The sequence below is a fragment of the Maniola jurtina genome, chromosome 6, assembly GCF_905333055.1.
Source record: "Maniola jurtina chromosome 6, ilManJurt1.1, whole genome shotgun sequence".
NCBI classification, from domain to species: domain Eukaryota; kingdom Metazoa; phylum Arthropoda; class Insecta; order Lepidoptera; family Nymphalidae; genus Maniola; species Maniola jurtina.
Genome location: NC_060034.1, coordinates 11,021,534 through 11,037,921, shown reverse-complemented (window position 1 = coordinate 11,037,921; position 16,388 = coordinate 11,021,534). Strand labels below are relative to the sequence as shown.

At 35.0% G+C, this 16,388-nt stretch overlaps 3 protein-coding genes across 13 annotated transcripts in view; all 3 read right to left on the bottom strand.

Moving 5' to 3' along the window:
* Window positions 1-3,362, bottom strand: part of LOC123866334 (proton channel OtopLc-like) — a 77,694-nt gene extending 74,332 nt beyond the window's left edge. For 2 of the 9 annotated variants that reach the window (XM_045907838.1, XM_045907846.1), the window contains exons 1-2: window positions 2,049-3,362; window positions 624-994 (exon numbers count right to left, since the gene is read on the bottom strand). In XM_045907838.1, coding sequence (XP_045763794.1) covers window positions 624-844 — 221 coding nt within the window. In that variant the 5' untranslated portion in view covers window positions 845-994; window positions 2,049-3,362. Of the gene's footprint in view, window positions 1-623; window positions 998-2,027 lie in introns of all 9 variants that reach the window. The other 7 variants (XM_045907841.1, XM_045907840.1, XM_045907839.1 and 4 more) reach the window with 7 other exon arrangements.
* Window positions 3,363-4,401: 1,039 nt separating this feature from the next.
* Window positions 4,402-15,534, bottom strand: LOC123866358 (vesicle-associated membrane protein 7). Of its 3 annotated transcripts, none has more exons than XM_045907879.1 (5): window positions 15,400-15,534; window positions 12,121-12,336; window positions 11,381-11,609; window positions 7,793-7,860; window positions 4,402-7,305 (listed from the first exon to the last, which is right to left on the bottom strand). In XM_045907879.1, the coding sequence occupies exons 2-5, from the start codon at window positions 12,322-12,324 to the stop codon at window positions 7,147-7,149; spliced, it is 660 nt and encodes a 219-aa protein (XP_045763835.1). In that variant the 5' UTR covers window positions 12,325-12,336; window positions 15,400-15,534; the 3' UTR covers window positions 4,402-7,146. The 3 variants fall into 3 exon arrangements, with proteins under 3 accessions (XP_045763835.1, XP_045763833.1, XP_045763834.1); XM_045907877.1 differs by lacking the exon at window positions 15,400-15,534 and adding an exon at window positions 12,424-12,633; XM_045907878.1 differs by lacking the exon at window positions 15,400-15,534 and adding an exon at window positions 12,428-12,633 and having other exon boundaries at window positions 12,121-12,340.
* On the bottom strand, window positions 13,797-15,407 carry LOC123866344 (pyridine nucleotide-disulfide oxidoreductase domain-containing protein 1). Its single transcript, XM_045907862.1, has one exon. The coding sequence runs from the start codon at window positions 15,231-15,233 to the stop codon at window positions 13,815-13,817; it is 1,419 nt and encodes a 472-aa protein (XP_045763818.1). The 5' UTR covers window positions 15,234-15,407; the 3' UTR covers window positions 13,797-13,814.
* Window positions 15,535-16,388: the final 854 nt, after the last annotated feature.

The following is a 16,388-nucleotide window of genomic DNA, read 5'->3' as shown; positions in this document are numbered from 1 at the left end:
ACATAGGTACCTATATAGGTAAACAAGTTAGGTGGTGATATGTACCTTCCAATTCATACCTTCGTGTGACATCTATGCCCATTCCTTTACTTATTTATTTCTCTAATCTTAGGCCCGGTATCCACCTAAGCGGAGCGTAGAGATGTGTACAGTCAACTAACCGGATTTTTAAAAGATGACGTGATAATTTTTTTACGTCATCTATTTTGAATCTCATTGGTCGAATAAACACATCTTGTCTCCTCTCCACTTAGGTTATAGGGCCTTATGCGTCTTGTAGTCCCAGTAAGCTGAACCTCTTGGCGGCTGCTTTTTAGAATTATTAAAATACTTAGTTACTCGCGACCCGAAGCCTTTAGTTAAATACCTATGTAGGATAGCTAATAAGGTATGCTTCAAACATATTTTGCAGAAAAATATCATCCCAACCCACAATATAGAGCATAATTTGACTTTGCTCAGTCTTATGTCAGCGATATCGTTTTAAGTAACAGTGTCTTGAGTAAAGTCAAAGTTCACTCTATAGGTAGATCTCAGCCTAAGTTATTTTCAACTTCTCTCGCCGGGCTATGAGCTAGCTACAATAATAAATTAATATAAATAGCGTATTAAAATGTCCTCACCATTGCGACAAATCCTTGTCATCCAGCCCGGATGGCGTAGCCAGCGTATCCGCGTCGCCCTCCGCCCTCCCGCCAGGATGCTCAGGAATTATCCGCTCAATTGTAGTCACCTCTTCTATATCGGAGTCTATGCCTTGAGCGAAGTCCATATAAAACGACTCCCTGGAATCGCTCGAGCCCCGTCGCAGCTTGAGCGACAAATCGGGCGAACTGTCATCCATCTTTGCGACTCTCTATTCCACCTCCATTTGATACACTGTCTCTAATACAAAGTCCATTTCCTCACTTCTTTGTAATCCATTTTGGGCATAGCCAGTCTTTGTTAGTGTGTACGATTTACGACTAACCCATCTTTAAAGCTTTATCTGGAACTACTTCGAATTAGTCATATGTATGTATCTATAGCTACAGATCCAGATGGCAATCGGGGTATGAGGCGGAGGGACGCCCCGCACACCCGCACGTCACTCACGCTATCCCGCACCGGATTAGCACGGGGCGTCCCCACCTCGATTGCCATCTCGGCCTGTCGCGTAATATACCTATCTATTTATTTTTTATTCGAGAAAATCCAAAAAGTGTAAAAATTTTCGGTCCAATTCATTCAATTAAGTAGTAAATAATTCAGTATATTATCCAATATTATCCATCAAAATCTCAAGCCGCGATAACAGAATGTTGGAATTAGGGTACGAGAAAAAATCGTTTAGGGGGAAGACAACGCTAATTTATCTTCGTGATACAAAAAGAGCGTTTCGGCGTAAAAAAAAAAGAACAATGACCTAAGAGCCATTCCTAGTACGAGCCTTCCCTAAAATCGACACCGCTTCCTGTAGCATTAACAGTCGACCGGCCACGGGACACGCACATGCGGACATACAAATCGTAGAGCATATGTATAGAAAAATACTAGAAGCAAACTAAGTTCCTAGTAAGAATATATTATTATAAGAAAACTACATTATTATTTAAAGAGACCAAGTTGTTCCGTTTAAAAAATAATTAAGCATTAGAACTCATTTACCATTGCCGAAATAATTGTGCTAAGCCATAAATCATACAGCGGTTCCATTAAAGGCTACCAAATAATAAATATTGATAGCGGATGATCTATCGTAACCATTGTTACGGTCAAGCCATCCTGCGGTTTCATGTATGATATTAACTAATAATTCTATAGATACATCTACTTATTCGAATTAACGACCGTCACTTTGCTTCCTACAACCAAAATCCTTATTTAGTGTGTTTTAAAGATACAAAATAAATAAAATATAGAGCTTAAATTGCAAAAGCTCTTAAACGAATATTATTTAACTAACAGTTAATTTTTAATTGCTCAATTTAACAACCACTAAGTAAATTAATTGAGCATCCGTAAACAATATTAAAGCGGTGTCGTACAATAGCGCCGAGTTTACATACACATTGAAGGATTCCTATTCCGTACACGCATCACACGGTACCGCGTACGTCGTTTCGAACACGGAAATAAACACACCAATATCGGCCGTAGTAGCGTGTGGTACGCGCCGCGACACAGGCGCCCTCCCGCGGCAAAGGATGGCGCGCGATTGCTGTACAACGGGACTTACGCGGCGAGGAAGGGAGGGGACCCACCCTCTATGGTGCGGGATCAATCTGACGCTCCCGAATTCCGGAATGGCCTCACATTCGGGACTAGGGAGGGTGCGAGTGCCGCGAGGAACTTGTGAATCGCTATTACTTCCTCCACTTCGATGAATATAAGCCCCAACTTTTATTATGAGCTTCTTTTGTTCGAACGGTTCCGGATGCGGATTTTGTGGGACAAAATCAAAATAAAACACCTCTGGTTTATAATCTACAAATTTATAACATGGTTCCACATGGTTATTATTGTAAACAATTAATTAGAATTATACTTATAATATAAAGATATCACAATACTTTTAAAAGTCTTTAATAATATTATTTATATTATGAAATAAATCTATGACAATATAATAAAACAACTCCTCGCATACTCGTCTATACAATTTAATTACATTCATGCGTATTATATATCGCGAATAGTCCGATGGCCGCCAACTTAGAAATTGATAATATGAGAAAAATTCACCTTAAATCCATCTTTAAAATAACATTTATTGTTATGTCAAGTGCATAAAGAAACAGTTTTGAACATTGTGGCTAATTCTGGTGCGCAATCTCTAAACTAAAATGACGTCTAAATGTATTGCTATACTCTTCATAATGCTCTCTGGGAAAAAGGATAGCACTAGATGGTAGACCTTTCAATTAATTTGCTTTATTTAAAGATTGTGGACAACAGAATTAACTACAGTATTGGAATCAAGTTTAGACCATCAGCATCGATCAGGAATATATCAAGGAATATTATCTCTATGTATGTACTTCATTCATATTATAACAAAATAATATAAGTATACTAATTCGGTTATCATTTCGCAGAGTTGTTCCACCGAAAGAGTACTTCATCTTTTAATGACAGAACATAATTATATCATATTATTCTATTCTATTGATAACAATCATAGACAGTAGGATACGTCTTACTAAGCTATAGTAAATCTATGATAACAAGGTGGCTAACTTTGTATGCAATGAAATCTCTATACCCTATCCGCGGAAAGAAGTTAGTAAAGCGCTTTCTCTGTTACGTAGTCCCATACAAATGATAGAGGCGCAAATCCCAGTGGGCGCTAACCATTTTGAGACACCAACCAATCACAAACGAAACTACAGTACAACCAAATTAATAATGCGCATGCAGATCTTCGCTAATTGTCGTATTCCGAATCATTGAATCGTAAGAGCCCTAAACAATGCACTTGCATTTTGCACCTTGTTATAAACAAATAGGAGTCAATATCATGTGTATCATACGACCGTTGCCGAACAGTGACGAAGATTTCTATGCGCATTTGTACTGTATGTTTCCTAATGAGGAACTTTTCAGCGAACGTTCCATAAAATTATCATAGATGTCTCTGAATGCATAGCTCGCTGCGAAAGGCAGAAAATACTGCCTGTGCCCTTTAGATTGTTTTTTTTAGGTCAAGTCAATCAATGATATAAATATGACGAGTAACTGTTTAGTTTATGGACATATCATTCCTACATCAGCTATTCGCCAGTTTTTCGTTTTCATTTTTATTTATTTCTGCTTTACATCGAACTGCTCTACTTTGGATTCCAATTACCCTTGCATATGAAGATCTGGTTAGACACCTGGATGAAGAAATATTACTATGCATTCAGAGACATCTATGATAACTTTATGGGACGTTTGCTGGAAAGTTCCTCATTGAATTTCGAATGTTTTCTAAATACATGTTTATGATTGGTTGGTGTTTCAAAATGGTTAACGCCCACTGAGATTTTTGCCTCTATCATTTGTATGGAATTACGTAACAGAGAGAGCGCTATAATAAATTCTTGCCGAGGATTGGGTATAAATATATATACATCGCTATTCATTTCATGCTCCCTGTGAAATACCACTATATTTATTTAGACTTGGCGATTAAGTTTGGTTTAGAGATTATGTACAACACAATTAGTCGCAATATATGATTTAGAAATAAACGATTTGGATAGAGGTAATAATTAACAATACGAGGTGTTTCTCTAGTCGCCTAGGTCATTCTGAGTGGAAACACTGAACTACTGGTTAATTCTGTACCAATGGATAGATCGATGGCATACATTCATTAAATTTCGAACCCTATTTGAAGAAAAAAAGCATTATCAAGACCTTAATAAATATTTTTACTATTATTATTGTTTCATTGGAGACAATTAAAGTTTAAGTGTTTTATATATGTTACCTATCATTTAAGAATTACTTATACCGTATGTTTCCGTAAAATAAATAAATGAAATTACACAATAACTTTCAAAAATAAAAGCTTTTTCTTTTCTTTTCAATATAAAGAGAATTATTGACTTTTGTTCCGCCAATGCTTCCCTTGGATTTGGTTGGCTAGTCAACACATTATTATATTTTACTAGATGATGCCCGCGGCTTCACCCGCGAAGATTTAGTTTTTTTTTAAATCCCGTGGGAATTATTTGATTTTCGGGGACAAAAAGTAGCTTGTGTCTGTCCTCGGGATACAACTTAGCTCCGTACCAAACATAATAATCGTTTAAACGAATGAGCCAATAAAATCCCAAGGGAATCTTATTTCTCGGAACATAAAGTGCCTGTCCATATTTTTTTTTAATCGATTGAACGATTGGGCCATGAAAAGCTAGTAGACAAACAGACAGACATACTCGCATTTATAGTATAAATACGAATTATTATCAGGCACATAAACAAACTTTTTATAGAAATGCGCGAAAACTAAACCTGCAACCCAGATTTGTTAGTATCTACATGCTCTAACCACTGAGCCATTACAACTCTTTGTCGATAATAATGTTATGCAAGGAATAACAAACGCATAACTCTACTATCTATACAAATATATTTTTACATAGTGAAATATTGAATAATCAAACTTGAAAAAAATAAAAGGATACAGTGCCTTAATGTTTAACCTACAATTATTTAATTTTAACTGGATTTTGAAGATAGTAATCACGACATAATACCAAAAAAGACTGAAATACTATAACGCTCCTACACAGCAGTTATGTGTATAATATTTCTTGTTATATAGCGATATATAGATGATGCCTGCGAATTCGTCCGCGTGAGTTTCGGTTTTAAAAACCCCGTAAAAAAAAATTAAATTTTCTAGAATAAAAAACCTATACCAGTCTCCGAGTTGCAAGCTATCTCTGTACCAAACGTCAAAATCTGCTAAACAGATGGGCCGTGAAGAGCTAGCAGACAAATAGACAGACACACTTTCGCTTCTATAATATTAGTTTGGATTATAATAATTATTTATTAATGTTATTAATTAGGTACATAGATGATGCCAAACTTTTTGTATTCCCTGACGTATTTGTTCACGCCGGTACAATAAACACAAAGACCTTTACCCCGCCCCGCAAAGAAAACACGGGGCGAGTGTGAACCGCGCGGCTGTATACTCTGGTCCCGTTTCCCACCGCTATCTGTTAAGAGTGATATCCATGGTCGCTCTAAGTCGAGCATTCAAGTTGATTGCAATCAACATTTACTCAGGTGGGACATCCTAAAGACCAACTTTACTTAACCAACATTTTTTTAAACTAAAGACATTTGTAATTATTATTTCTCATAAAGCCAGTAGCTTTGTCATTTTGTAGTTTCTCTCATAATGTGTTCACGCACGAAGTTGCATAAAAATTAAGCTTATAAAATAGAGATGTTTCAAGGGTCATAACTTTCAAAATAAGTATAATTTTACGATATTAATTGTTTTAGTGCATAACTAATGGAAAGATAAATCGATATATAAACAACAAATAATAGAATAATAGGTGTAATATGGTTACATGGAGAAGCGAACAAGAAGTGTACCCTTAATTCTAAAGCCAGATGCGACACCTACTCGACCACCTCAGAGTATTCAAGAAGTTAGGCGTCACCTAGCTATTAACACCTTATAATTTGGACTGTGGAGCACTTCATCTTATCCCTAATAAACAGAACAAAATTGTCACTATCGCGTCCAATATGTATTTTACATGACACCAAATGATAATCAGGTATGACCACCATCATCAAACAAAAAATGCAATTATCTTTTTAAAAACGTGATTGACTGAACTAAGTCAGGATTTGGTTCTTTTAAGTGTGTACAAACAAATAGATATGTCCAAGTCAAAAGAGATACTTATATAAGTACTTATATTTATGAAATTGACAAGTAAATCAAATCGGAAGAAATTCCCTTAGATCTCTGATAGATGGAGTTTGAGACGCCCGAAAAATTAGGAAGTAAAAGGTTTGGAATTATTCCATTGGATTATTGGACTGGATTGCTTGGTAAGTCAAAATGGTCAACGCCCATTGTCTCTATTATTTGTATGGGATTACGAACCAGAGCTCAATTTTTTCTCCACAGATACATAATTATAGTACTACTTTTGCTATTCAAAAATCAAAATGCCTTACAATTTTTTTCTAACGGATAATATCTGATAATATGCGACCAGCTTTAACTTTCTTTACAAAAATCCGTAATGAATGAGCGCAAAAGGGTGCGAAAGTATTGCAATAAATTGGCGTTGCTATAAAAATAACCGAAGGCGCATTGCTTTGAAGACAATCCAGAGGCCGTATTCGAAATGAGCCCGTGCAGGCGCGTTTGGTTTACTAAACCGTATACCAAAAACGAGCATAAAACGCTCATAATAAACGATAATCTGAAATCACCCTTACGAATTCGTGAAGTAATAGGTATAACATGGACAGTGGCGCATAGGCAACAGAGGAACGATTTTTTTTCTTTTTAATCTGATTTTCAAGGGGCTTTTATATTATTTGACGTATACCTATGCCAGCCTCATGAGTAACGATTTCATTAATATGTGTCATTAATATGCTGTGTAATATAATATAGGTGTAGTTCACAGGTTAGCCGACGCAAGACCTCCAGGCGAGGCCGCCGCAAGCCATCGCGCCGATGAGGTATACCGCCAATGCAGCTATTAATACCAAGATGACGTACATTTTTATGTTCTTCCAAAATAGCGAGCGTTGCAATGTTCTTGCGGATGTGCGGTACGAAACTGACTGTAAAAGAAGAAAAAGCTTATAAGTCTTTGAAGTAAAACGTGACTTGAGAGTATCTCAGTTCTTTGGAAAAATTAAATAGATTTTTATTCAAATAAACTTTTACAAGTGCTTTTGAATCGTCAAAATAATTTACCACTGGTCCAAATGCCGTTCCTACCGAGAAGAACCAGCAAGAATCTCGGCGGTTGCTCTTTATATAGAAAAAGAGTCTAAAATTACCAAACAAAGCAGCGACTTCGAAGCCACCATCTTTTATTGAATTTTAAAATAGTTACCAAACGCTATATTTTTTTGCTTACTACATATCTAAATGATAATAATTGATAAAAAAATATTTGCAGGCTAATTTTCTAAAATGGAACCACGCGCACGTTTAGGTTCATAGCAGACACTATGCCTTTAGTTTTATTTCACAGGGAAGAAAGATCACAATTGTTACGGGTGGCTGATGGGTGAAATTTTAAAATTAATCAAAGCTACTTACACTTGTTGCCAAATTGTCCGCTTTATTTACAAGAAGCTCCAATTTTTCGCCACGCATTGCCATATTGTCTGTAAAAGAAAAAAAAAATTCATTAATCTTTATAAATTATATTCATATACTATACCTAGTATGTGAACTAAAGATATTGTTAAGAATCACAGTTGCAATTACATGTTGTAAGAATTAGTAAAGTTTCTGCAACTTAGATGGTGAAGACTCGCTGCTTAGCGCAAAAAAAAGCACAAAAAAATTAAACAAGCGTTAAACTCTTGTTTATTTTAAACCTGACAGACATACCATGCAAAACTGACAATTTAGCCATCAATTAAATTTCTTTAATTTTTATTATAAGACAGTCCACGTAGCTCTAAATATCCAAAAATTTCGAGAATTTCTACTGAAACATGCAAGTTTCCTTACAATGTGTTTGTTATGTTCAACATGTGATCGATTTGTTTAGCATTACACATACTCATAAGTTTTATACTTATCTCTATAATAAATAGCTCACTGCGAGATTATCGCAATCCAAACATTCATACCTATAAATAAATTGAATTTGCATTGCTATAGTTATTTCGAAATAACTGCATTTTGTTAAGCTCATAGTATATCCCGGTACTACTATTTACATGCTATCAAAACCCAAATACCCATTTGTCTAAATTATTTTCTAAAAGGCTGAAACATTTTGTTCCTTATTTATTTTGTACTAGCCAATGTTATTTTAGTTTCCATGTAGATACAATGTTTTATTTGCACACGATATATAGTGAAAATTTGCAATATAATGTGTCAGGGACAAATTCAACATGCCTCATTTTTCAGCTGTTCAAAGAACTACCCATTTATGAAATTTCATCAAGAGAATAGGTACAAATGTACATGAAAGTAAACTAAAGCCAAGTTACAAGTTTTTCTACTATGATTAAGCCCTTTGAACTCATTAAAGGGCTGTCTTGGTAATTTTAACTACCAGACTAATTAATGCTATAAATACATCGATGTATAATTATGTATACTTACTGCACGCAAAACAAAAAGTCTAATCTGAACCCGAACTATATTGCTGCGCATTGTACTAAAATCGGTTAAGTGTGAGTCGTTCGTGAGGAACACAAAGGGTTCCGTGCCATGGTATAAGAAATAACACTTTTTTTTCATGGCGGAATCAGCTAGTAATAAAAGCAAAATGGCCATTTTGAAACATTTTATTACTGGCTGATGACCGCGACTTCGTTTCCGTATATATAGGTTTTTAAAAATCTCGTGGAAATTCATTGATTTTCCGGGATAAAAAGTAGCTTATTTGTTAATTCGGGGTATAATCTATCTCCATTCCAAACAGCCAAATTTGTCCAGTAGTTTTTGCGTGAAAGAGTAACAAACATCCATCCATCCATATTCCATACTTACAAACTTTCGCGTATCTAATATTAGTATGATTAATTTTTTGTTATAGGGGCAATAGAATACACATTCTGTGAAAATTTCAACTCTGCCTATTACAGAAGGGAAGACGTAAGAACAAATCAATAAAAATATTCATTTACTATAACAATAATGAGTGGAATTCACACTAGAGGCCGATAAATAATTGTGCTAATTACTGGCATTATTTTAATGAGTACTAAATACGTTTCACAGAGAACAAAATACTGATAACATTTCATCATTAATTAATTGGTAAAAATAGAAATTAAATATTTCCTTTTGGTTGTTATTCTGTACCTACCAATTAAAAATGATTTAAATAAGTAATATGATATACAAATTTCTGCTTTGGACTATTATACATAAAACCATAACATAGTAAAATAAACCAGTATGCAACATATTTTCGAAAATAACTTCTAGACATATACTGCAGAAAAATATACATACATAAATAAGAACATAATGATTCTAAACAAGATCTTATTAAAACTTCATTTCTGTAGCATTATTTAAATAATAAAGTATACTTCAATACTTTGTTTGCTGTGTAAAGACCATAGTAACTGCAATTTTTTATCACTTTAAAATCAACACTTTTTTCGACTTATTTGTATTATTTTATTTTTGGGACTTTACTGATATGAATATGTGAAAGTTGCAATAAAGTCATATCTAATTAATGTAATCATTGTTCACATAAGATAGCAAAATGGTAAAACAAGAAACAAATATATGGAACAAATTAATGTAGAGTTGACAAATACTAACCAATAACAAGCCGATGCCCGTGACTTTGCCCGCATGGATTTAGATTTTTCCAAATCCCGTGGGAACTCTTTGATTTTCCGGGATAAAGAGTAGCCTATGTGCTAATCCAGGATATTATCTATCTCTATTCTAAATTTCAGCCAAATCTGTCCAGTGGTTTTTGCGTAAAGGAGTAACAAACATACACACACACATATTTCCCTTTATAATATTAATGTGACTAGTAGGTGTTTTACAAAATCCTGAGGGTATTCTTTTGATTTTCTGGGATAAAAAGTAACCTATTTTTGATTTTCAGGATCAAAGCAATATTATGTACGAAATGGTGTCAAAATTTGCTAAGCAGATATGCCATAAAAAGGTAACGGAAAGACACACACTTTCACATAATTTATATTAAGGAGTATGAATATTCATTACATGAATACAGAAGTACACAGGATAATGTAAATCATAAAATGAAAGCAACAGGACCAGGTAGGTTTGAGGATATACTTAATACATGGAATTGGGTGGAAGGCTTGAACATTCAGCCTACTGTGGAAAGGAAGAAAAAAAAGGGGAAAAGAAGCTGAAGGAAGTTCTTGAAACCTTATGATAGTTTATAAAACAATGATTTAAAATCACCAAGTTGCATACAGTATTTTACATTGCATTACCAGTCATTTAGGTCAATGAAATTATCCACAAGGTAATGATAAAGTTTCTCATCCAAGCATGTAGTAAATAATAGTAGTAAGATAAAAATATATACATATAAGCAATAATAACTAGCTATAATGATTCACTGTATTGATGTTTGTATCCATATAAGTTCAGTAGCTATTTATGTAAGCATGAATACATAATAATGTGGCTCAAAAGAAAAAAGACCAAAAGAATTTATTAGCAAACAAGGTTGAATTATCGAATCAAAAATTCCATTTTGCGGTATAACTTTTTTTTTAACTTGATACAAGTGAACTCTTGACTGCTTTCTCATCTGGTGGTAAGTGATGATGCAGTCTAAGATTAAAGTGGGCTAACATGGACGGGGTACGGCAGTTTTTATTAAACCCTCTTTCGTTTCTACATGGCTTTGTAACTTTTACAGTATACCTACATTCTACAGCACAGCTTTGCCGGTATGGTGGTAACTAGCCACAGCAGAAGCCTCCCACCAGACCAGACCAGAGGTTTAGAAATTATAAAATCCCAAACCCGTGCTAGGAATTGAACCTGGGACCTACTGACTAATACGTCCACAGCGTATTAATAATGTTAATCCAGAGTATAAGCTATCTTCATTTTGAGCCAAATTGGTTGTCAATGTCTTGTGAAGGAGTACCCAACTTCCAAATCACTTTATGATATTAATAGGATATCAGTCCAAAGTTTACTTACCAATGTTTTTCACCATAATATTTTTGAGTTCATCCAACTCCCCATGGACTCTTGATATGGTCTCTAAATCCTTGGACTCACTATAATGTTTCATTTCAGTGGCCAGTACTCTTGCAAATTCACTGTTCATGGCGTAAGGTATAGCAGTTTGTGCTGTATCTCCAAATGCTGATACAAATCTTCTTTTGATTTCATTTAGAAACAGGAATGCTCTTGAACGTTGGAATTGCTAGAAATTAAATAAGACACTAGATATTAATGATTTCAGGTTAATTTAGTGCATAATATAATGTAAGAAGTGAGTTAGTACCAAGAAACTGGGTCGAAATATCAATAACCAAAAATCATATATACATAATTGTGGTAAGTAGGTACCTGCTATTTAAGTATATCATATTTTCTTAGATAGATATTTAAAATCATCCCTACAGTACCTAACCATTGAGGTGTGTATTGATCACTTGTGGGTGGATTTCAAAATCTGGTGAAAAATCATGGATTTTTGAATATCACCATTATAATGTACCTAATGCCACATTACATGTAAACCCTCAGCCAGCACCCTTAAACAATATTATGAATATTGTTTTTAAATGCTATCTCATTATCAGTATCCTGCCAGATCTTTCCATTGAACACACAAAAGCTAAAATATAAGCAGCCATTGACCAAAAATAAATTATTCTGTAATAAGAGGTTATATTGATCATTTATTATATATTTTCATTTAATGTACTTACATCGTCCGTAATGCAGAAATACACTAACTTATTTTCGGCTATGTAATGAAATAAGTAGTTTCCGTGCGAGTAAGTAAGTTTGTCATCGTGGGGCGGAATCTTCGAAAGAATTTGTTCAGTAACTTCAGTAAAATTACCAGCACAGGTTGCATATTTCGCCAAAACAACGGTGCCGCGAGCAACAACACTAAACATTATAGCCATTGTGATGATATCCTGCAATTAGATAAATTATTGTACAATCATTTTGCAAAACAAAGAAATATATTTTGCGACAATATGACTAAATTCTTTTATAATCACCTTTTTTCAACGTCCTAGGTAAAAAACAGAATTGACCGAACAGTTAGAATATAAAGCATGAAAATTCAATTGAATTGCTCTTGACGATTGGCGCAAATTGAAATTACCATAAAAATAGGTAGGTACCTCCTGATATTTTTACTAAATCAAGAAAAACGAACCAACCAGCAGGTAACCACACAAAATAACACAGTGAGTGATGTGACATGACATGACACTTCATGTCAGCAGACAGCAGACAGACCCTGAAACGTCAAAGTCCGCAAGACTGAAAATGGAAAATCCAGACATCAGTGGTGCTAGTTCTTAATTTCACTTTACCCCATGTGAAATAAATAAACATTTTTACTGGAAGTCATGTATAAATGTCATACATTAAGGATTAAAAATATTAAAAATTATTTCCTCGCTTCAAAACATTTCTGATTTTAAATAATATATAAAAAGCAAAATCATCAAAATTGGAGCGATTTCTGAGGACTTCCTAAGAATAGCTATTTTACAGCTTTATTGACTCCACTAAATAGCACTTGGCTGCAATCAGACTTGCAAGCAATTGTTGATGCAGCCTAGAGCGCGCTAACCCGAATGCACTATTCCCGAAATCTAGGATAAAATACACTCAGATGACAACACTGACCATAAAACGATCAAAGACTAAAGATGAAAGGTCACTACGCACTGCGTATTATCCAATGGCGGATCCACATGCTTGAGACAAACAGCATACATTAAGCACTGGCAAGCGTGTGGATGGATGTAAGTTGCCTTACGTATGCTTGCCTGTGCTTGCCAACGCTTGGGCGTGCTTGTGGCTGCAAGTCAAACACTGTGTATAAAAAATACTTTGTGTTGTGTTGTTTGCCAGCAAGCACTAGTAAACACTACAGATACCTAGCTTGCAGCCAATCGGAGCGCTTCCAAGTGTTGCTTAATGCTTACGTGTTTATATCAGCTGTCCACACGCTTACTGTTTGTCGCAAGCATGTGGATCCGCTATTAATTATAGATGTTATTTCTACCGATATTCTAGCGGAAGCGGTATTAGTGAACGGGCAGATCGCTCTAACGTGCCCATAACGTTCCGTTGTCGGCACAATAATATGATATCTCTATTCGGATTCTTCAAAGAACCGCGCCAGACGACTTGCTCTGTCACCCCTTTATTCAGCTTCTCCTACTCGCATTTGCAGGCTCGCTTAGCTGGCTTCGCACTTTACAAAAACAGTCTAATAAGGTGCTCAGATTTCATACTCAACCACATTAGATCTAATCATTTTAGTCTAATCTAGTGAAAACTGAGTGAGAATTGGCGGCAAATTTAAAAAATCGATTTAAGTACACAAATATTTTAATAGTAAATTATAGTGATAGTAATTAACACAAATATTTTAATCAAAATAATCATCAATATCTATATCAGGATTAAGTATGTCATCTCCAAATGGTGTCAGGTCTATTTGATCAAGGATCAAGTTTTCACACATTTCTTCCAAATCTGTTTCTCCTATTAAAATTGCTCCTTGTAACCTTCCATTTTGCAGTACAAACTTTATATATTCATGATTAGGAGTGGTCCGTAAAAGAATCTCATAATCTGTACCTAACCCTTGACCATTATATTTTCCCAACAATACAACTCTGTATCCAAAAAGGCTAGTGCAGTGTGTAAACAATTCAAAACAAAAATCTTGTAATACTTCTTCATTTGTTATCCTAGCATGCATTGCTTTAGCTGCCATTCCTGCCATCTGACGTGCTTGCGTCCACAGCCGTAATTGAAACCAGTGAGCAGCATGCTCCCAGGCAGCACAAGCTACATCACCAGCTGCAAAAACATCTTTTATTGAAGTTTCCTGAAGTTCATTTACGGCTAACCCACCATCTGGCCCTCTATTAGGTAATTGATCCCAGGCAAAATTAACTGCCGGCTCAACTCCAGTGGCTGATATCACAAAATCACACTCTATAGTCCTACCATTTGTTAGAGTTACAACTAAAGCATATTCTTTGTTTTCTGTCTCTACAACTGATTCAATTTCAACCTTGTATATGATTTCAAGTTCTTGATCACCACTTTCATTTTTATTATTTTCTAGCTTACGGTACCAATCTGGACCCAAGGCTGCAGATTTTAAATTTTTGTTAATGGATACAACAGTGTCTTCTTCAGTAAAAACATGTCTTCTTAATACTGTGTTGTCAGTTTTCTTTTTTGAATTATTTCTAAATGTTTCTTGAAAGAATTCTGCAGCTCCTGGATCAACAAATGTTGCAGATATGTAATCATCTCTCACTACCCATACTTTCTGTATGCTTCTAGTAGCATGAACTATTTCTGATGCAATACCTCCATTACCAACAATGATCATTTTACGACCATTCTTTAATTTCTTTTGAAACTCTTTGACCGATTCTGTATCTCTAATACCCAGAATTCTTTTACATTTATTTGAGTCTGAAATAAGCTTTGGAATCCCTCCAGTACAAATGCAAATTACCTCATACTGAATGACAACACCTTCTTCAGTGGTGGCTGTTTTATTTTTTGTATCCAAATATTTTAAAGAGTCATAGATAATTTCAAGATTTGGATGTATTTTTAGCAATGAACTAGCTTCTGTATCTTTAACATCAAATTTCACAATGGTTTTTGCATAAAAACTAACATTGCTTACATTCTTTACTAATGAAGAAGCAGTTATTATCACAAGCTTTTCCTCTGGATGCAAAATGGATAAAGTTTCCACACAAGTTACTCCTGCAATACCACCACCGACGACCAAATATGTAGCTTTCATATTCGACATTTTCTAATCTTAAACGTAGTTAACAATTATTTTAGCACTTTACCAGTTGTTTGTTAATTTAGGTATCTTTTTTTTGTAAAATGTAAGTTTGTTTCATTTGGTTTTATTGTTGAAATAGGAAGAATCGCAAAAATGAAGTTACACTGATTGTATATTCGCAACTTACAAAAGTAGGAATAATAATTTTCTGCTCTCTATTCTAATCTAATTTCATTTTTATCGATATTTATTATAAGTAACAAGACTAGGTAGGTATACCACCATCACAGTTTTTACTTATTTTTCAAATTTCAGCACAGAATAAACAAAATATACTCAGGGGATGGGAGATTTTCAGAACATTTCAGAACATAGACTATATACATATGGTAAGTTTCAGAAACTGATTACTGATGGCCGATGCTTCTGTGAGGACTTCATCTATGGTCGCGTTTGCTGGCGCGCGTGTTGTGACTTTTTGAAGTATTTTTTTGTTAGAAGTGGCTGGTTTTTGCGTTATGGTGGTGGAATTGACTGGGAATCACTTCTGTGATGCTTCTGCTCATGTACTATTATTATATCGATGCTTCTGCTAAACTTGCCTTGCCTATCGATAGACTATCGACAGTATAATACTATCGTATTACTGATCTGTGACTTGTACCAAAAAAACAATTGATACTACCGATAGTATCGGTAGTTCTACACTATCGATAGACTATCGCTAATCTGTTCGATTGATCGATACTCGAAATAGGACTATCGCATGATCGCTAGGCAACTGAACCTTGTGACAATTTATCACACTCGCTCACTATTAGCTACAATGCTTTGTTGCAACAAGAAATACCGTAAATTCACCCAATCACAACAAGACACAACCACACAACCTCACAACCATACCAACCACAAAACAGATATAGGTAGCTGGCGCCACGTACATCTGCGGTAGAATGACAGCCATAGTAGACAATCTATGGTCACCTGACATTAGTTAATCTGTGTAAAGCTGGAAGAGAAATCTATCGGCTATAATATCACCTTATATCACCTTTGATTGGTTGATACTTGATGCTCGCTCACTATTGGTCACAAAGCATTGTTGCAGCAAGATACCTTAAATTTAGCCAACCACAACAATTGCGATTGTAATAATGATTGATGGATGGCGTATGG